General features: G+C 38.5%; 2 protein-coding genes across 5 annotated transcripts; one reads left to right on the top strand and one right to left on the bottom strand.

Moving 5' to 3' along the window:
- Window positions 1-1,293: 1,293 nt before the first annotated feature.
- On the bottom strand, window positions 1,294-7,750 carry LOC109052897 (calcium release-activated calcium channel protein 1-like). The gene is made up of 2 exons (XM_019070330.2): window positions 7,473-7,750; window positions 1,294-3,813 (listed from the first exon to the last, which is right to left on the bottom strand). Exons 1-2 carry the CDS (start codon window positions 7,584-7,586, stop codon window positions 3,232-3,234), a joined length of 696 nt encoding a protein of 231 aa, XP_018925875.2. The 5' UTR covers window positions 7,587-7,750; the 3' UTR covers window positions 1,294-3,231.
- LOC109052892 (lysine-specific demethylase 2B-like) lies at window positions 7,240-21,731 on the top strand. Of its 4 annotated transcripts, XM_042730011.1 has the most exons (11): window positions 7,240-7,421; window positions 8,056-8,104; window positions 14,501-14,767; window positions 15,239-15,382; window positions 15,656-15,742; window positions 16,265-16,582; window positions 16,665-17,659; window positions 18,974-19,137; window positions 19,237-19,398; window positions 19,526-19,744; window positions 20,340-21,731. In XM_042730011.1, the coding sequence occupies exons 2-11, from the start codon at window positions 8,096-8,098 to the stop codon at window positions 20,528-20,530; spliced, it is 2,556 nt and encodes an 851-aa protein (XP_042585945.1). In that variant the 5' UTR covers window positions 7,240-7,421; window positions 8,056-8,095; the 3' UTR covers window positions 20,531-21,731. The 4 variants fall into 4 exon arrangements, with proteins under 4 accessions (XP_042585945.1, XP_042585944.1, XP_042585943.1 ...); XM_042730010.1 differs by lacking the exons at window positions 7,240-7,421; window positions 8,056-8,104 and adding an exon at window positions 9,683-9,970 and having other exon boundaries at window positions 16,274-16,582; XM_042730009.1 differs by lacking the exons at window positions 7,240-7,421; window positions 8,056-8,104 and adding an exon at window positions 9,684-9,970.
- Window positions 21,732-21,797: the final 66 nt, after the last annotated feature.

Raw genomic sequence — 21,797 nt, 5'->3', positions numbered from 1 at the left:
AAGGGGGAGAGAGAGATGACCCTCTTTGAATGTCTTGAGAAGCAAAGCAGCATACCAACACAGTCACGCTTAAGATAACAGAGACATCACTGATCACCCTGAGCATCGTTTCAGGGTCGATACACAACCGAGCAAACACAGTGAAGCAGTCATGACCTCAGGTTGACCTGCACCTCCAGCAGAAAGACCAAGATGATCAGACAGGAGCCAAAGAATAAGCTAAATGCCCACCATTTCACCATAGAAATGTCACATATAGCATGACAGCAGCACAAGGCTCTTGCAAACAAATAGGCTACTTATCATTAATATTCATGAAACATAAGAACAGAGGTTGCAACTAGCTATTAAGTTTATTGAGGTATATTTTCCAGCTTTCCTAATCAGTTGTAGTTCAAATATACAAGGTACTGAAGTCTTTTGGGGGTCTTGCTCTTTATGAACCTGGTCAACACTGCCATCTGCTGATGAAAGCAATGCATTACACGTTGTAGCCTATTTTATAATGGGTCAAGACTTTCATCTTGAACAACATTATATTTTTTATGTATTTAATGAATGTTGAGAGCGAAGCAGTGTTAATTTAGTATCATTTTGTAATTATCTTGAATTTTCTGTTTTCGTTTTATGTTGTTTTTGTCTATTCAAGGTCTAGCCTATATAGTTTTAATTACACACACACACACACACACACACACACACACACACACACACACACACACATATATATATATATATATATATATATATATATATATATATATAACAAAACTCTGTAGAACGGCATTTAATATATTTTATCTTCCTGAATAATTTTCCATCACTGATATCTTTATTCTTTTTCATAGTTTCATTAAGTGTAATCACAGCATTGTCTACCTGCATTTAAAAAAATAAAAATAAAAAATGTAGTACGTAGAAGTGTTTATGACTGTAGATGTTCAGTCTTCCTCAAGGGGGCGCACGGAACTCACAACTTCAAATCCTCCATTGCGCTGTATTTAAAACACTGTTATGGACATGTTCTATTTTTTTCTTGTTACAGTATATGCCTATTGTGCACTGGTAGCCTGAATTATTCAAAATAAGGGTTTACTGACGAGCAAAAACACTCCTGTGTGGCATGGAGCTCCGGTTGCCCCATCAAGAGTGAATCTAATGTGAGACAAGATTCAAAACGGCATTTAAAATATTTTTCTTTTTAATGTTTGAAACTGTTAGCCTACTGGAAGAAAAAATAAATTACTCAGCCATCCCTCTTAAAACGGTTCTTACACAAGAAACAGTCAGCGCTTTTTCCACTTAAACATTTTTATTTGGCAAATGCACATTTTCTACTTGACAAATACTTTTAATAAAATATAACATCACCTCCCAACTCTAGCATCTTATAAAATCAAGAAATATGAAAATAAGGTTTCATTTAACCTTCATTAAGTGGGGATATTAATAAGTTTACAAAGAATAGCAGCCCAGATGCTCTCAGGGTAAAAATTAATCTGTATATAAAATATGAAAACAATGCACTGATTTCTTTTCTTTATAAACTGTCACAACATCAGAGGTACTTTCCTAGGAAATGGCACAGAAACAAAAAGTGCCTGCCAGTAAAACACTACCAGCTAAAGGTTTGTTGTAATATCAGAAGATATATGATACAAACAAGGTGGCCTGAAAATTTTTAAAAATTAAAATATCTTCCAAATAGTCTAAAATGACTGCTTTTATTTTTATTATAACTTTACAGTAGGTGTGCAAAATACCTATTTAAGATCTTACTCTTAGTACAAGACTATATTTGTAAACAAATTATGCCAGTATGATTCAAAAGCCTCTTCACAGCAAAAGCTTTAAAATATCTGCTTTACAAATGCACAATTTGTGTTCACACAACCAAAACATGCTGAACAAACAGAGAAAAAGAAACTACAGTATTTATAATATACATTTGAGCTGTTTGTAACCTCAGTCAAAGCAAGATAAAGCTTCCAGAAAGCATTATTTCTGGACTTAATGGTTTAAACAGCAGCAATGTCAATACGTTTTCATATGACCTGAGCACATAAATGATTGAAATGAAGCCACCAATTGACTGAATCCCAAAATATCAGTTACTAAAATTCCAGCAATTTTTAAAAAGTGGGTTTTAAGAAAACGGCTCTACAAAATGTTAGACCAAATGTTATTTTCAATGACACTTTCACGCATGCAAGTATGACACTTTGTCACTTACGAGGTAAAATTCGAATTGCACAATGTCGAAAAAAAATATTTAGACTTTATGCAGTTAAACTGAACAAAAAAGAAAATGAACTGATTATCATAACACTGGAAACCTTTCTATGCATTTAGGTGTAATAATTTGGCTTAACAGTATATGTACAGACTGAACTGGAACAACAAACATGCTGGTGTCCCTATCCAATCAACTACTGAATCAGAATGTTTAAAAAAAGCCCTAAATCTTTATTATTTTGCTTTTGAATTCTGCAGCTATATACATTTTCTAAGCAGGAAGCATCCAAAACCACTGAAAACAAAGTGAAAAATTGAACAAGGCAAGGAACGGAGGGAATCAAAACAGTATATTTTATTTTTAATGTTATTTTAATCTTAAACTGAATAAATTCAGTGATGCCAAGCATCATATTATGTAATATTTTCCTTTAAATTCAATTCTTATTCAATGAAAATTCTTATTTTTAATGGAATATATCACTATTATAAAATAATTTCCATTGCTTTTTCTTTCTAAAATTCATGTGCCCTCAAGTGCTATTAAAATATCTTCCCCTCCCTCTTGAAACAACAACTCATCTCTTTCCTGAAGATGTAAGAAATTCCCGTTAAACAAAATCAAGTCCCGTCCTACATTTTTTCTTGTTCGAAAAACCGTTTTACTGATATATGATACACAATAGGGAAGAAAAGGCTATCGCGACTTCCGATGCATGCCAAATTTAAACCATTCTGTAACTGTAACAAAAAATATTTTTTTAAACTACAATTCGGATAGCAGTTAAAATAGTGTGGTAGCACAATTTCAGATTTCCCATCTATATAAATGTTTGTATGTACACTAAAAAAATAAAACGAGAAAAACATAAGGCATCACAATACTGTGATACTACCATATTGCAGAATCCCTGATTCCCATCATCTAGTTTGTATTAATGACAACAGTCCATATTTTGTTTGGCATGAGAACAAGGGCACAACTAAGTGCATCAACTAGGCCAAATGCGCTGAAGAGGACAGGTTGGACGCGTCTCCCCTGTGATCCAGTTGGTTTTGCATCTGTGTGATTTTGGCCAGAACCTCCAACTCCTGGTGCTGCCGCTCTGTTTTGTGGCTGACCAGCGAACGGTAGAAATGCACAGCGAAAACAATGAACACCAAGGCAAAGGGCACCATGATTAAGGTAGAGGCGATCGCTGCAGCTTCCCCCTGGCTTATCCCTGAAGATTCAGTTACATTCTCTGTCGGGGGAGGATGTTTATTTTTATTCTTCAGAGGGAGGAACTTCACCCAGCAGAGAAGAACCACCTCTGCAAGAAAGAGGAGGGTGCCTATGACGGTGGAGAAGGCCCAGGCCAGCTCGATGTGGCGGTGCATGCGCTCGTGTGGCGATTCCTTTATGGAGTTGAGGTTGTGGACGTTGCTCACGGCCTCCAGGTTGGGCAGGATACATGTGCTGATCATCAAGGCAAAGAGATGGACGGCCACCAGCACTGTTGTGCAGGCACTGAAAGCAATCAATAAGCCAGGAGGGTATTCGTGATCATCCTCCAGCTGGACCTCCACCATCGCCACCTGAGAACACATTCATTGGTAACATAAGAATGAATGTTTCATAACATGTTTCAGCAACTGGTTTAAGCAAAAAACTATTTTTTTTTTATGTTAGACTGACGCACTTACAAAAGAATTTAGAATGAAATAAACATTTAAATAACTAAATTGAGAAAAACATGCTCCTTTGATGAAGTTACTTTATTGAAAAATATTTAAATATTTAAACAGTTATTGGCTTTTGAGAGTTTCATTTTGGCATAAAACAAGAAATAGAATAAGATTATTAAATTAAACTACATGGCAGTGTTATTTTAGCATCATTGAGATACTATTACAATTTTTAGTAATATTTGAATAAATTTTTATTTTAAATTTAGTTTTAGTAATTGTAATAATATATATATATATATATATATATATATATATATATATATATATATATATATATATATATATATATTTTTTTTTTTTTTTTTTTTTTTTAATATGTCCATGCAGTTTTTACTATTTTTTTTTGTTTGTTTTAGTTTAGTTATTTTAGTGCATCAAGTAAAACTTGCAAATTAAAGTAAAACTCGGGCAAACCAGAAATAAAAGAAATGTATTATGTTTTTAGTTAAATATAATAAACCTTTTACAAGAACATGTATTGTTTGATTAAAACATTAATGCTTGCATCCAATCCAAGCAAATAGATTAAATAAACTTTTATTTTATAAATTTAAATTCACCGTACAATTAATATAGTGATAAAATTGTTTTGCATTAGCTCATTGTAACTACCTAAATTGATCAAGCAGTAAAAAAGATTCTATATTCTCTGCAAATAATTTATAATCTAATGTAATAATTTGTAATAAACTTGTAATAAACTAAACTTGTTTTATTTTTATTGAAAAACAAGACAAAAATTTTGATTAAGAAAATTATTTTTTGCAGTATGGCAGTCACATTTAAATTTGGTAGACAAAGTGTTTTTCTCAAGCTTTTGAAAACGCCACAGATCACATGTTCCCTGTTTACTGAGTCCTGAAGCCAGCTCTACATGTTACATAGTGCCACAGATATCAACATGAGTTTGGAAGTCAATAGTAATGCACTACTTTTGTAACACTCAGTACTAACTAAATACAAACACTACAACTGGAATGTGTAATTATGTTGCATGTTCACATTGATCCTTAAGAGAGAGGAGGTTATGAAATGCAGTTTCCTCATGCCACTTATACTGAGCTCATTTCCTTTGCTGCACATATTGCTCATAGACTAACCTCAAGCCCAATAATCACCCTCTGAAAGAATATGACACCTTTTTCCAGCCACTCACACCCATTTCCGGAAACTTATAACACATTTCTGGTTCTTAAGTTAGTCGTGGGTCTACTCAACAGCGAAAGAAACAAGGACAAAATAAATAGGCTTATCCACTTTTGAAGGAGAGGAAACAATGCTTCCCGCATCAATTGTTGTTGAAATCAAAGTCTTTGCGTTCAATCAAATATCACAGTATTTCAGTGTAATTTCATCACTACAGTATGAACAGGTTGCATAACATGTCCTAATATTAATATTTTGACCAAGGACATTTAGTTTACTTTCATGTAATACATTTTGTTTTGGGTCACAACTTTCTCAGCAACAAAGAAAAATCATTTTTTTGTACTGAGAAAAACTGAAAAGCTGTCAGGGAATATCAGAATTAATGTAAACCCTGAATGTCAGCTTCTTTTGAAACTAATTGAATATTATTTCAAATCAGTGTTTATTTGGATATCACTTTTGACTTCTAACTTTCCACATTTAGCAGTTTATTTTACACTCATTACTGGAAGTCATTTTATGTAAAAGATAACAGGCATATATGATTCTATTTCACGTTTATAATGTAATAAACTTATATCAGTTTACTTAACATGACACAGTCAAAGGAAGTACATTTCCTCCGTGCAAGGGATCTTCCAGTAAACGGAAACATCTCACAGTGATGATACTGAGGCCCTTACAAATTTCATCATAACTGCAGCTGCTTCCAAAATAATGGTTAATGCAGTTATTGCTACTATACAATTATAATTAATAATATAAGACCTCCTCTCAACACAGTAAGATGGTTTTAATTTTTTATATTCATTTTATTTTATATTAGAATTTTATATTAATGGTGGTCAGTACAAGTTCCCTATAAAAATGTACAGCTCATTGTTTCACTGTAAAAACAATTACTGCAGTAATGCGGAGGTTATTTTACTGCAGTAATGATATTTAAATTATTTAGTATTTAAACAATTGAATTGAGCACAGCATCGTTCGTAAACGTATTGGTGTTAATACATATTTTAAGTGAAGATATCTCTCTCCTTCACTCCCACGCACTGACTCAAGTGTTCACTGAAGGCATTTAAGCAGATTGCGTTATTTCCCTCAATGACAGACTGCAGCATGAACCAATAGCATTCGAGAACGTGGTTGTGAAGGGACATTTCATTGGCTGCGCCTGCTGAACGAACACGCCCCCAGTGTTGCCAATTTAGCGACTTTGTCGCTAGATTTAGCGATTTTTCAGACCCCCTTAGCGACTTTTTTGCGACTAGCGACAAATCTAGCGACTTGCCTGGACAACCCTTATTTAGTCTCTGAACTTGCCGCACGAGCGCGAGGTCTCTCTTTCCCAGCGTAAACATCTCTCTGTCTGCATGAACTGTTCATGTGAGCGCAGAGAGAGCAGTAACTTTTCAGTTAAAATATATTCTGTTGCTTCTAACTCTATTTTTACATAGCCGAAATCACAGGTGCACAACCACTTTGAGATGTCGTGAATAGGATTTTTGTGCAGATTAATATCTTTGAGAGCTGGGTTTATGTAGTCTTAATGGACCGCGTTTCAGTCATTATGATATTCATTCCGTTGTTTGTCAACAGAAACCATAAAATATAATAATAAAAACAGTTTTATTGCGAATTTGGCTGCATTAAAATGCAGTATGTAAGCACAAGGAGGCAAGAAAATACGACGCACTTACGTCATGAATATGCTAATTAACGTATGACGTCATCTAGCGACATTTAGCGACTTTTCAGGCGGGGTTTAGCTACTTTCCATTGAAAGAAGTTGGCAACACTGCACGCCCCCTCGACTGAACGAGTCGCTGTTTTGCAGGAGATTCGTTTTCGCGCTGAAAGAGGTGACTCTTTTGTAAAACTAACTGAATGAACTCCGAGAAATAATTATTAAATGAGAATCTACAGACAGACTTAAGGACGGGGGACTCGGAATTTGTAACTAATCTACTGAGTGAATTATTCAATGATTCATAAGACACTCTTGTCGCCTCCTACTGGCGTGTACATCGTTGAACAGGTGCGAATGAATCTTTTTAGCGAACGCATTCAAAAGATTCAAGTCACAGGGTTGAATCAAAATACCCACCACTGAGCGCCAACTAACACTTTTGAGAATTACGTCGAAGGGGGACTTAAATACGGTGCTAGTATAATAGGCTTAAGTGTCTAGCTCTCTGATTACGCTGTATCCATGACAGGTGTCGTTTGCACATCAAAGTGACTGACATGTCATGGGTCATGTTACACGGCTCTAACTCCGAAAACTTGCCAGGCTTCCGAGAAATGTAAGTTTCTCTTTGCATACAGAGTGTTAAGTAATTACTTCAGTAACTCACCATAGCGAAGCCGGAGAGCAGAGCAGAGGTTCTGCTGGTCGCTTTAAGTTTAGCTCGACTCAAGTAAAGTTGTCTCCACGACAAAGCTTGAAGCGAGTGCTCGTTTGAACTCATTGCGCCTGTTTCCGTGGGAGTTCAGAAGTTTTTAAACTTTATGCTGTAATCCGGAGATCGCCTTTGTATCTTCTTGATTACCCTTCGTATGTCTGCCGCAGCCCTTCAACGCGCTGTGACATACTCCCCAGTAACTCGCTCGGCAGGCACTATAGTCTGTTCAATCAGAAACTACAAATCGAGCTACCCACAATGCACCGCTGACGGTCTCTGCGCAGATGACGCTTTGTGGGATTTGTAGTCCTTAACATTTTTTTCCTCTACGCGGGCTCGATTTGAACTGTCATGTCCTGGAATTGTTTTTATGTTGCTGCAGTTAATATATTTTTGTATACCCTACTCCCATTCTCATTTGCAAGCTTAAATCTCGACCCAAAATAATGTATTTGCTTAGTGAAATCTACCAAAGGTCTAATTTCATCTCAATCCCCCCCCCAATGATTTATTGTTGTCTTTTTTTTTCTAACAGTTGCAGAATCTGAACTGGCATTAGGAATCTGTAATGATGAATGAATAAGGTAATCTCTCTACCTGAAATTTGGTGGGTTTTTGTTTTGTTTATAGCTTGTTTACAACAGATGAGGAGGTACAAAGCCAAACATAGATGCATGCTATTGTGTTTAAGAAACTGAGATGAGGTTTTATATCTAATTATACCAGTTTTTTAAATTTACTGTAGGTTTTACATCATAACCAATACTGTGTTATTTGTTATAGGCCATAATAACCACAGGTCAAACCATGAATGGACCCCAATTACAATGGTTAGATTAATGTAACTGTAGTTTCTACAAACTAGGTCATTTGTTAAAAAAAAAAATAGCAGCCTATACAAGGCTGTAATTTTGTAATTTAGAAATGCATTGCCATAATTGTAGGCCTAATAAAATGGTTGCATTAATTATTTGCATTAATTAGAATTATCACTAGAATACCACAGTTATTGTAGTTAGTGTTACTATATAGTAAAGCTGTGGTAAGTTTTTATTAGATATTATGAAATTTCATAATTAATTTTGCCTATTTATAATGCTTAGACAAAGAGCAGTTGAGCAATTAAAACAGTGGTTTGGGTGGAAAAATATGCAAAAATAAATTGTGCAGCTTCAAAGAAATTATATAAAATAAATCAACAAAAAATAATGATACATTATAGGTGAATAATGAGGAGAATAACAACGTGCAGTAATCGGTAAATCTGTTTGCACTACAAACCAGTGTGTTTATAATTAAGATAATACATTAAAATAATATGATAAGACACACCAACTTTCAATATCAAGCAGCAAAACAAACTGTTTTGTTTAGCTAAAAATAGCTGGAAGCAGATGAGACCGGAAGCCACACCCATAGAATTTACAAATAGCTGCACCCATTCTTATGACAAGAAAAAAGGTGGATTTTATATTAACATTGTGCTAGTATCTGAGTGGCATCTTATTCTCTTTTTTTCTTCTTTTTTCCCCCCTTAATTTTTCTAAATAGATGCAAATGGTTCGACAGGCTCTTCTGGAGATTTCAGCCTTTTGATTTTAATCTTAACATTGTTAAACCTTAACTGCTTTAGTTTAGTTCAGACAACTTCCTAAATGTGGATGCCCAAATCTGCCATTCAGCAGAACAGTGTATATTAGTAAAATAAATGCTGATCCAAACAAAGCCCACTTCCTTAAATCTGACTCACGTGAGAGTTCCTAAAAAACATAAAGGCACCTAAATGTGACACATCTGATCATTCAAATGAGCACCCCAGCTTGTTACACTAAAGCTACTGTACTGTATGAGCCTTTCATGCACTGATGCTTGCAGAAAACAACACAGCAACACATTAGACTAAAACAATCAAACCCAGATCAACCGCTAACTTCCTGTATTTGTAAGAGGAAGGCAACATGATCAGACCCTCTCAATCACCCGCAGAGCGAGACCTTGCTCTCGCATGGTAATGTCAGTAGTTCTTTGTGTGCAGCAGTGCCGCCCCTCCCCCTTCATTGCCCACCCACACCCACAGTACACACTGTGCTCTTTGTAGGCAAGCCTGTAACTGGACGCCAAGTGGTCTGTGATTGGCTGAGCCGAGGCCCCCTCTCCCCGTCTTCTTTTTCTGGTGCATATGCATGAGATAGCAGGCTGGTGTGTGTCTGTGCAGCTGCTTGTTCCAGACAGGAAAAGAGAGGGAGAGAAACAGGAGCGAGACATTGGGGAAGGTTAGAGGAAGAGGAATAGAGAAAGGAAATCGAGTGAGGAGACGGCGGGCGACTGTGATTAGGGGGGTTGTAATCATGTCTATGTTCTGTTTGTCTGGCTGGCTATGAGATCAGGCAGCCATGGCCATGTCACTGAGTGCAGACGATGAGGATTACGACTCGGACACAGCCGAACAGGTCAGCACACACTCTCTTTCTCCTCATACACATGCCACACAAACAATTAGCCGCCTTTTCAGGTTCACTTCCATGCAGCACCATGTCTCTCAGACAAGGCATGTGTGTTCTCCACCTCCTTCTCCTTTCTTCACCCTCCTCACCATCTTTCTTTCTGAAACAGTTTCTGGGTTTTGTTTTATTGCAATAGTATAAGAACGAGAGGTTTCCAATGCGGCAGGAAGGGGAAAAAAACTCATACAACAGAGAAGAGTGGCTCTGTCTTATTGTTTGTCTCCATTGAGCTTCAGCTATCAGTTGTGATTGGTTTGAGTCATGTGTGCCTCTTGCTTGTTCAAGGGAAAAAGCATGTTCCCGTTGCTTTACCTTTGTGTTTGGATGTGGTTTATACTGGTTTGTCTCCTTTGTTTTGTTGGGAGAACTCAAATGTGGTAGCTAGTAAGTAGTAAAATGTAGTAGTTAGACCTTTTTTGGGTGTGATGTCCTCTGATGTTCACACATGTGCAGGGTTGTAAGGGAGTAAACACTGTATTAAAGAAGGACTTAAGTTCCTCAAAGCAACAGCATGACTGGACATGTGTTGCCCTTAAGTTCTCTTCCCAAGATGCACTGCTGTTTTCTAGGAAATAGAACAAAATGCTCGGTTTGTTGTTTTTAAGTGAGGACAATATCTAGACTGCACTGTAAAAATGATTTTACAATATGTTTTACAATAAATTACTTTTCCAGGTTTTGTACTTCAAAAATTCAAGTTTAATTTAATGTTACTTGACATTTATGCGTAAATGATTGTTAAATCTACTAGCAATTTGTGAGTGAAAGTTGTTTGTACACCAACTTTTTTTTTTTTTTTTTTTTTTGCATCTATTTGTAAGGTTTAAAAATAACTAAGAACAGTTTTATGTTAGGTGTAGGATTTTATTTTCTAAGGGAGCATAACATACAGACTTTTGCAACAGGCACCTGTGCATTTGCTAAAAAATGCTTGAATTTACTCAGAAACCTATTAATTGCGGCACAGTACATGTAGGTGTGAGGTTGCATGTGGATGCCACTGAACCAAGTAAGCCACATGTGCTCACCAACAACACAAATAATGCATGCATTGCAAATCTCTTAATCCCTGTCGTGACATATAACATGGTCCCATATCTTTGAAAAACAGTTTCTATGTTGAAGACTGGGGGGAGGGGTGAAGCAAAGTGTGGGGGTAACAAAAGGAGGGCCCGGCTGCTCTCAGGCCCCCTGTTTGAGTTCATCTTGGGTAGTCTATAAGTCAAAAGGTATATTTGGTAAGACTCTTTAGACATATGTTTGGTTTAACTCAGGCGTGGGGAACGTTGATCCTGGAGGGCCGTTGTTACCCTGCAGAGTTTAGCTCCAACCCTGAAAAAAAATACCTACCTGTATCCTGAAGACCTCGATTAGCTTGTTCAGGTGTGTTTGATTAGGGTTGGAACTAAACTCTGCAGGGGCACCGGCCCTCCAGGATCAAAGTTCCCCACCCCTGGTCTAAATATGGTCACATTTTGCGTGACCAGCTTGAACTCGTTGCAAAAACCACATAGGGAAAGATTCCCCTCACACAAAATTCCTTATTGAATTCAGATGAATTCCTATTGAAATTAATTAATTTCAGCAAAATTTTGCAAGGTTAACAGTGTAGCAATATATATGAAGCACCATTCACAACAAAGTCTCTTTCAAACCAAGTAGCTTTCTGATGGTCAGTGTGGTAAATTCACGTTATCAACTTAAACCTTTTGCAAAATCTGTGTGTGGAAATCTTTCACCTTCCTGATCGCTGCTGATGAGTCAAATTTATTAGTGCTTTATTAGTGCGTTCATCTCCAAATATTTGTTTCACGGAGCACCTAAAGGTCAACATTTTGCAGTTGACTTGTTCATCACTGTTGTGCAGAGGCGGTAGCTTTAATTCTTCACTAGATCACTATTGCAATGAAGCCTTATGACTCATTGGGTCTTTTGATTTGTGTCATGGCGTGGGTACAACAAAGTGCCAGAAGTTAGACATAAACTCTCACCCATGATCATGATCAAACATGTTCACACAGACTGTAATTATGCTTCTGTTGGAGTGTACACGAGATGACGTGGATGATCCTGTCTACAACATGAATTAATGCTTCATTTGTAAGTGATGCGTTCAAGTCAGAAACGTCAGAAATTATCTTGTGTGTTGAGCATGAATGAATTGGCCTTAAATTTGGGGGCATGTCAATAAATAACTATAGTATTGAGCATTATAGTATCGTATATACCCATGTTGTATTATAAGATGGTAAGATTGTTGAAGAATAACAATAAAGCCAGGCAAAATTAATTTTCCATCATTCTCTTTGGAAGAACAAGAATGATAAAATACACATGTAAAGCATCATTTACACACCTAAAGTGCATATTTTCTCTTCATTTTGCTGCACTTACACTAAAAGGATTCCTCTTTGTCGGGAAGCGGACAGTCGAGAAAGGAACATGAAATTGCCCAGCATGTCAATTTTACTGAGACTAAAATAACTTGAATGGACATCACAGCACAATTATTATTTCCAAACTCACAAGCAGGGCTTGAGTGCAACCACAAAAGATGATGATGCATGTGGATTTTTTCAGAAAAGAGAACAATTATGTGTGACTTACTCTGGAAAATGCGTGTCTGTAGCTGTAATTGCATGATGATAGGAATGAGGATCCTGGCTGATGTAACTTGATGTTTCTAGATGTAGTTTGTAGAGCACTGGGATGTAATGATTTCTTCATGACCTATCGTAGATCATTGATTGTTTGAACATTAGAGGCAACCTGCAGAAGACATTAAATAGAATGAGCCTCCTCGGAAAGTACAGTCTGTGCTGTTTTATTTATTTATTTATTTTGCTGGACTCACGGGTATCTGTAGATAGACCTCACATCCTTCATATCCACTGATGGTGCAGTGCATAATAGAAGAGTAACTGGAGAACGTCTGGTGTTGTGCTGTGTTCAAAAGGTCTGACCTAGGAACAGCTTCATCAGTCCAAACAGTCATTTGTTTGAGCTGGAGATTGCATCTTAGGTCCTCACACATGTGTAGCCTTTGGACAGCTGATGAATACTGGCTGTGATTCAGCATTCTTTTTGAAACCACTATCTCTCATATTGGGTTCCACACTCGGACAGTGGGAATAGAGGTCACAGCTGTGATGCAGCACTCCAAAGCACAAAAACACTGTTGTGCTCTATAGAAAGCATTCTTACAGTCAGCAGCCTGCACCGCTCTGCAGCTCCTGGATCTGTTATGATGAAACATAGCGCTGGGGAATGATTGTGTTCCAGTTGTTCTGTGGTAAGAAAATTATGTCCTACAGGATTTTGCAAGGGCAGGAATAGCTCTACAACATCATTTGATCTTAATTTCTGAAACATCCCAATTAGATGAATATAAAACCATTGATCTTGAGTATATTTCAGTATTACAGTGCTACTATTTAGTCTTTCAGAGGAACTGTCTGCAATGGGTAACAAAATCATTAAAAAGAATCTGACATTAAACCCAATCGTCAAGCACTTCCCCCTTCTGAGCCAATTAAATGTTGAATAGACGTATTCCTTCACTCCACCAGTCAGCAAGAACTGCTGTGTTGCCATGGTTACATTGCAAAAGGACAGACTTCCAGTACTGCACTGCAGTTTTGTGCATGCATTGTAATGTATTCATTATCTGAGCTGGAAGGCAAGATAGGATTCTTCTGGAGAGGGTGTGTATCCCATGTGTAACCAGAATAAATTTGCTGGAATCCACTATTTCTGCTGCTTATTACTACATTAGAGAGCAATCACAATGATCCCAATAACAGAGCGACATACTGAGGTTCCTAAATAGGTTACATTCCAGCAGCTGAGCTAGCAAGAGAGGTGCATAGTCGAGTTAGAAGTGATGATAAACAATAGCAATCGAATGTTGTAAATCGCAAGGGTGAAAAAAATAAAGGATATGGGCATAGATTATTTGGAAGCATAGTGCATAAATCAAGCAGGAGAGTCACACAGGGATTGTGGGTGGGCAAATAGACAATAAGAGGCACTGGTAAGAGCTTTGAACCATGGAGAGCTGTATAATGTACAAAATAAAGACATTAGAGAAGAGCACCAATGATACTTGACACTTAAATTTTTACCAGTGAGCTAATCACATGTGAACCAGGTGCCTGTGCCATTTTTTTTTTCTGGCAAAAAATGGCAAAAAAGAAAGTGGGTTAAAAGTACAGATTTTACATGCTAGTTTTAATGGAAACAGCAAGTTTAGCTTATTAACATCCACAAATACAGCTAAATTACGTTTACCATCAAATCTCATACAGAAACAGCTTATAACAAAAATCTGAACTAATATACTGACAAAATCAATAGCTTTTTACTTCTTATCCCGGATGCCTAGTGAGGATGTTTTATAGGCAACAGTTTGTTGTACATGGCTGTAATCTATAATTATTATATTATTTTAATTTCCATTCTTAATTTCCCCATTAGCAACGGCTACCCAACAGACCCAAGGCCAAAATGGCTGCATCAACAGCAACAACTCCGGCTGCGACCGCTTCTTCATCCACTGCAACAGCGGTCAAGCTGCCGTCCAATCGGACCTCCTCTGGAGCTCGCCGTAGACGCACAAGATGTCGAAAATGCGAGGCATGTGTGCGGACAGAATGTGGAGAGTGTCACTTCTGTAAGGACATGAAGAAGTTTGGAGGACCTGGTCGAATGAAACAGTCTTGCATTATGAGACAATGTATAGCGGTAAGAAACTCATTTCCAGCAGACACTGAGATGATTCATGAACCAAATGTCACACAGATAATACATACAATTTTATACATGACAGAGACCAATTTTTAGACTTTTTTTTTTTTTTTTTGTAGAAATCTGATTTTGAAACGTATAAGCAGTCTTTGTGAGGAATCCACTTTAGCCATACTCCGGGCTGTTTACCTAAATTTCTTTGAAAGGATGGAATTGGAATTCCTCCAGAATTCTCCTTCACCACTTCACTGAGCCTGATCAAATGTATGAGGAACTGGCAGAATTCCATGTAGATGTAGCAATGTAAATGTATCAATACAGACATTTAATAATTTATCAAACTGAGATTCAGAATGTATTTTTTTTAATTATTATTATATTTTATTGTGTACATGTGTATTTTGTAACCACACATTTTCCAATTTGTTGATATTCTGGATATTAAATTGTTGCCATGTGGTTCCACAGCCCGTGTTACCACATACAGCAGTGTGTGTAGTGTGCGGTGAAGCTGGTAAAGAAGACACACTTGATGATGAAGATGAAAAATTTAATGCCATGCTTATGGAGTGCTCCATCTGCAATGAGATTGTCCACCCAAACTGCCTCAAGGTCAGACTGACTGAACTCTAACCTAACCACTAGTCTAAGAATATAGTTCTAAAGTAAATGCAAAGCAGTGTATACTGCGCTGTCTTTTGTTTTGCGTAGGCACAGAAGAAGGAAGTGATTGGGCTGAAGTGCATGTTTGTGGGCAGCTCTGACATTTTTAACACCCTTAAGTTCCTCTTTAGTGTGTGGAGGTGTATTGCATTCACATACTTAGAGAAGAAAAGAGATTGTTTATGAAAACACTCTTGCTAATCCAGTCTCTTGCCTATACAGGTGAAGGATGCAGCTGGGGTAGTAAATGATGAGCTTCCTAACTGCTGGGAATGTCCAAAATGCAATTATGCTGGGAAGACTGGAAAAGTGAGTATTTGGGGAACAGTGGTAGAGTGGCTTGATAGCATACAAAAAAGATTTGCATTTGCATTTGAAAAGAGACACTATTTAAGAAAGTAGTGGAGACAATGAAGATGAAACGTGGTTTACAGGAAAGCGGTGATATGTATAAGTTTTTGTCATTTTTCAAATTAATTTGACTTTTTGAACTTTTGTTAACTCATATTTAGTTCATGTTTAGTTTTTGACAAAAAGCATTAAAGGGCCTGCGTTTCTCATTTAGTATGACAAGCTCATAAGGAAACTGTCAAACTAGATCTTGTATGCAAATATAATGCAAATAGATATGTGTTGTGATCATTTTAATTCAGTTCAGTTAGTGACCGGCTGTCAAGCTATGTCCCTTAATGCAAACACTGAAATACATTTACAGTTAAATATGATGCATGTCATACATAGGAAGTATCTCATACCAATACATGCTTGGCGAACAATGTATAACATTCATAAGGTATAAAGTTGTCTTTTGTATTTTCTTGCCACTCTTTGGCCTGCAAGCAAAAACGGGGCCCAGGCTTTAAGTACGCATCCAACCTGCCAGGGTCCCTGCTGAGGGAGCAGAAAGCAGGACGTGACGGGAGAGAGGAAGGGGACCAGACATCCACAGGTGCTTCATCCATTAAGAGGAAGAGTGAGAGGGAGGAAACTCCCAGACTGAAGACTGAAGATCTACCATCCCGTCTTCCCCCACTCTTGAGCCCTAGTGGCCTGCCAAGACCACGATCTGAAGTGCCCAACTTCTTGAGGAAGAAGAGAAAGTTATTTGATGATGATGAAGAGGAAGAGGAGGCTAGTGCTAAAAAGAAGGTAACATTTACACAGACATGCATTATTTGCATACACAGATTTGCTGTAGCTTTTTCATTCAGTACTTTATTGACATTTTTAGCCGAAGAAACCCTGGAGGCTTGAAGAGCCTTTGATTCCCAAACTCTCTAACATGAAAACAGAAGAGGAGGAAGACAACTCTGACGAGGAGGAAGAGAGGCAAGAGAAGCGAGAACTGCCTCGTCGTTCATTTAAGAAAGACTACAGCACAGTAAGAAAAGAGGAAGAGCATGAGGAAGAGAGGAGGGAGGAAAGAGATCCACCTTTCAGATCCCTAAAGGAGTTTAACACACTCCGGAAGGAGGAAGACCAAGAGGAAGAAAAGGAGGATGATGATGAGGAAGAGGAGGAGAACAATAATGGCAAACGAGGCAGGGACAGCAGCCCTGCACTGAAGAACATTTTATCGCTTGAGAGTGATGCTTCAAGGTGCAGCTCCCCAAGAGCAGGGCCAAGCAGCGATGGTAGTGAGACTCAAGAGAAGGCACCACGTGCTCGGGCAAAGCGACACCGGCGCAAGCCCCCTAACCGCCAGCTCAGTGCAGAACTCAGCAAGCAGTTTAACATGGAGATCCGTCGCACAGAGCATTCACTGGCCAATGAGAACCAGCAGCCACTCAAGAGTGAACCCGAGGACAGCGAGAACGAGGAACCAAAGAAAGGCTTACGGAACGGGACTCCAGGGAATGGAGGTGGAGGTGTAGAAAGAGGCACAGGTGGAGAGGGAGGAGGGGAGCGGCCACACTTACGAGCAAGGGAGATGAATGGGACATCTTGGGAGCTGCGGCACTTTTACCCTCCTCAGATTACCCCCCTTGGCTTGAACCGCAGTTCACCTACAGTCAGACCACTTCCTGCACGTTCACCTCCCAAGTGTGTTCAGATGGAGCGCCATGTGATCCGGCCACCTCCAATCTGCCCTCCACCTGATAGGCTACCACTAGCTGATGGACGCAATCACATTGCTCCCAGAGAAGCATGGTTGACTATTTTCAGTCACCTGAGCCATCGTGAACTCTGTGTGTGCATGCGAGTGTGCCGAACATGGAATCGCTGGTAAGAAAAACCTAAAGACTTATCTGTGAGCCTGTCCCAGATGCCACCCTCAATCCTTTTGGTCCATCTCAATTAGTTTAACCAGGGATGCAGAACTTAGTTCCTGGTGTTTCTGCACAGCCCTGCAGAGTTTAACTTCAACCCTAATTATTATAAACTTGATGCAGCTAAACAGGTCCTTCAGGACTGTTTTAAAACTACTTGGTATTTGTTGGAGCAGGGTTGGAGCCAAACTCTGCAGGGCTGGGGTCCTTCAGAAATTGAGTTCTGCACCCCTGGTTTACACTTTGTTTCTGGAGTACCCCCAACACTGCTCATTTTGCATGTCTCCTTAATCAAATACACCTGATTCAGGTCATCAGCTCATTTGTAGAAACTCCAAGACATGAAATGAGCATGTGAGAAAAAAGGAGACATACAAAATGTGTAGTGTTGGAGGTACTCCAGGAACAGAGTTCAAAACCATTGGAGTAGTTCAGTGATTCCCAACCCTCTTCCTGGAGAACCCCCAACACTATACATTTTCAAACTCTTCCTTACCAAACACAGCTGATTCAACTTATCTCATTAATAGGGACTCCCGAACCTAAAGTGAATGGGTCAAATAAGGAACACATCCAAAATGTAAACAGGATTGTGAAATACTGTGGTTGTAGACCAGGGCTGAATCCTCAAAACCTTGATTAGCTGGTTGAGGTGTGTTTAATTAGGTTGAAGGTAAACTCTGCAGGAATGTGGCCCTTGAACAAAAGGACTGGACATCCCTGTGGTAGGGTATCTGATTTGTCACTTAATGGTTGAAATGGGATTTCGCAATAGTCTATAACAGGTCTGGGCAACTTCGGTCCTGGAGGGCCACTGTCCTGCAGAGTTTAGCTGTAGCTTTCTAGTGATCTTAAAGCACTGGTTAGATTGTTTAGGTGTGTTTGATTAGGGTTGGAGCTAAACTCTGCACGATAGTGGCCCTCCAGGACTGAATTTGCCAAGACCTGTTGTTGACTATTGCGAAATTCCATTTCAACCATTAAATGGCAAATCAGTCCTTCTATTTAAGGGCCACGTTTACCTTCAACCTAATTAAACACACCTCAACCAGCTAATCAAGGTTTTGAGGACAACTATAAACTTCCAGGCAGTTATGTTGGAGCAGACTAGAGCTAAACTCTGCAGGTATTTGTCCCTCCAGCTGCAGGATTGGACATTCTTGCCCTACAGTCTTGTGGACTTTACAAAAATGCACAAAAGCCAGGAGATTTGAAGTGCCATTTTCGGACCTATATGTGATTATTACAATGACATTTTGTTGTTGGTTAAGTGCTGTGACAAGAGATTATGGACTCATATCGATTTGAAGCGTTGTAAGTCCATCACCCCACTGATGCTAAGTGGGATAATTCGCAGACAGCCCATCACTTTGGATCTGAGCTGGACCAACATCTCCAAGAAGCAATTAAGCTGGCTTATTAACCGATTACCAGGTCAGTGTTCATGTGAGCATGTATGTGGATCCACATCATCTTAATTTACAGTATGTACTTGTTTCTAATCACACATCTAACCTGTGTGTTTGGTTGCAGGACTAAGGGTGCTTCTCCTATCAGGCTGTTCATGGGTGGCCGTTTCAGCTCTCTGCACATCCAGTTGTCCTCTGCTGCGTACTCTAGACCTGCAGTGGGTGGAGGGGCTCAAAGACCCCCAGATGAGGGACCTACTATCTCCTCCGACTGACAACAGGCCAGGTAATATACAGTACTCTAGATTGATTTGCACACACCCAAGTTCCACCTCACTGAACTCCGAAATGAATTCCTACAAGACAGTTACTTATTCAGATGGTGCATTCTCTACTTGGGCTTTCTCTAACAGGTCAGATGGACACACGCAGCAAACTTCGTAATGTTACTGACCTGCGTCTGGCTGGTTTGGACATCACGGACAGCTCTCTGCGTCTCATCATTAAAAATATGCCTGTACTCTCCGGTCTGGACTTGAGTTACTGCAACCATATCAATGACCAGTCGGTAAACCTGCTGACTGCTGCAGGGACCACCACTAGAGACTCCTTAACTGATGTCAACCTTTCTGGTAAATGCACTTGTTAATGCCAATTGTAATATTACAACAAATGCTTTTAAACCATTCAGATTCCTCCTAACACAGTGCTGGTTCCAAAGCTAAACCAGTGCCCAATCTTCCCCTGTTGTTTCCACCAAAGGAAATTGACTCCTTACTGGCCCATAAACCTTCTGGTCTCAAATTATAACCACCAGGGCCTTGTGGGCAGGAAAATGTTATCACCACTTAAAATTTCCAAAAAAATCAGTTTGGCGAGACAAAAAATGCTCTCGTTTTAATCAGAGAAGCTGTCAATACAGGAAGCATTCAGTGTGGGCAGGTTACCTCACTTGGTTCTTAAGTCAGTGGAATTGTGGTCTGGTTCAGAGAGAGACCTACAGATCCCCAGGCATTTCAGTGAAAAAGGCATATCAGTAATGCTGGATTCGATCTATGAAAACAAAATTACTTTCATGTTAGACCACAGGAATTGCTGTGGTTTACTTAGTACTACTAAGTAGTTTAAATAACTTTCCTTGATGAAGGGTTCACTGAGTCTAATGCTTAAAACCATTAATTCCCCCTCACTGATTACTGATCTCTCCTTTCTTTATGTTCTCTTTAGTGTGTAACCGGGTCACTGATCAGTCGCTGAGCTACTTCAAACGCTGCGGAAGCATCTGCCGTATTGACCTGCGATTTTGCAAGCAGGTGAGCCGACAGGCGTGTGAGCGCTTCATTGCTGAGATGTCGGTCATTGTTCCCTTCCAGCTGCAAGAGGATAAACTTCTCCAAAAACTTCACAGCACCCCCTAGTGTCTGGGAGGAACTGAACGCCAATCTAAAATGATACCATGTATCAGATGCACTCGTGTTTGGATTGAAACTGGATTCACACATTTGAAAAAAAGCACTGCAACACACATGTGGACAAAGTGTTTGTCACCTCCTTTCAAACTGGAAAGAAGAGCTGACATCTTGTACTTAAAGGCACATAATTCTGCTCCTATTCGAAATGGTATATTCTGAAGATGGATTTCTTCCAGCAAATTCTGTTAATCTTTGACGAGATTATACATGTTATTACCAAGAGATTGTATTTAATAGGTGGTGTGGTAAAAAGCAGTGGACATATATACACACACACCATCTACATACTCACTGGATACTACAAACACTTAATCCATGAGTAAGCATGATTGTACATTGTTCAAAACCCTCTAAACTGTTTTTTTTTTTTCCTTTTTTTTTTGTATAAAAGATGTATCAATTCAGATTTGTGCTGTATTTGGTTCAGTACTGGGTATATGTATTGTTCTTTATCTTTTTTTTATATATATATATAATGGAATTTTTAAATATCTCTGTCCATTTTATGTCATCAGTATTGGAATATTCCAATCTGATCAGCATTTTTCAGTCACGAGTTTTGACTGCTTTGAATTTCAAGTACTTGCTGTTCGAATCTCAGAGCAGATATAGAAGTGAAATTTGTTATTTTGAAGTCTATTTATAAAACAGTGCCATATTCCATCTGTGTTTTTTTACACAGCTGTGACAGGCAAACCTTCAACTATCAGTATGACTCTGTAGAGTGTGGTTCTACACGTGTTAGACCAAACAAATTGCTGAATACGTATTCCAGCTAGCTCAGTAATTTTGTTTTGTTCAACACAATCAGTTAGTTCTGCATTTTTTTTTCCATGAGGTCAAAAAAGACTTCCCTGAACATCCATGCAGTATGTGTCTATGAAAGTCGTCATGTGTTTTTATTCCTTCCAAAGTGATTATTATTGTAAAATGGTAACTGTGATGATGACAAATGATTTTAATAGTGTGTATTATTGTAAGTTTGTCTCAGGATGGTGACTATCAGAAAGAGGGAGCGTGCCATCTGATCTAAGCCACCATACTTATACCACTATAAATTAAGGCATTGTTTGCCATCTAAAACACTCTAATGTACATTCGGCTATTTATATTTGTATGTAATAAAAAAAAAAAAAAAAAAAAAAAAGATTTACTGTGAGACATTTGAAAAGTGAAGTTATTTTCCAAAAAAAGTACATCATTATATACAAAT

The sequence above is a fragment of the Cyprinus carpio genome, chromosome B8 (genome assembly GCF_018340385.1).
Source record: "Cyprinus carpio isolate SPL01 chromosome B8, ASM1834038v1, whole genome shotgun sequence".
Taxonomy (NCBI): Eukaryota; Metazoa; Chordata; class Actinopteri; order Cypriniformes; family Cyprinidae; genus Cyprinus; species Cyprinus carpio.
This window is presented reverse-complemented; position numbering and strand designations above follow the sequence as displayed.

Excerpts from the sequence above, each read along its gene's own strand:
- LOC109052897 (XM_019070330.2), bottom strand. The coding sequence starts at position 7,586 with ATGAGTTCAAACGAGCACTCGCTTCAAGCTTTGTCGTGGAGACAACTT. Across the intron at positions 3,814-7,472 it reads TGCTCTCCGGCTTCGCTATG|GTGGCGATGGTGGAGGTCCA; the intron begins GTGAGTTACTGA and ends ATGTGTTCTCAG.
- LOC109052892 (XM_042730009.1), top strand. The coding sequence starts at position 9,914 with ATGGCCATGTCACTGAGTGCAGACGATGAGGATTACGACTCGGACACA. Across the intron at positions 16,583-16,664 it reads AGGCTAGTGCTAAAAAGAAG|CCGAAGAAACCCTGGAGGCT; the intron begins GTAACATTTACA and ends TGACATTTTTAG. Across the intron at positions 19,138-19,236 it reads GCTTATTAACCGATTACCAG|GACTAAGGGTGCTTCTCCTA; the intron begins GTCAGTGTTCAT and ends GTTTGGTTGCAG.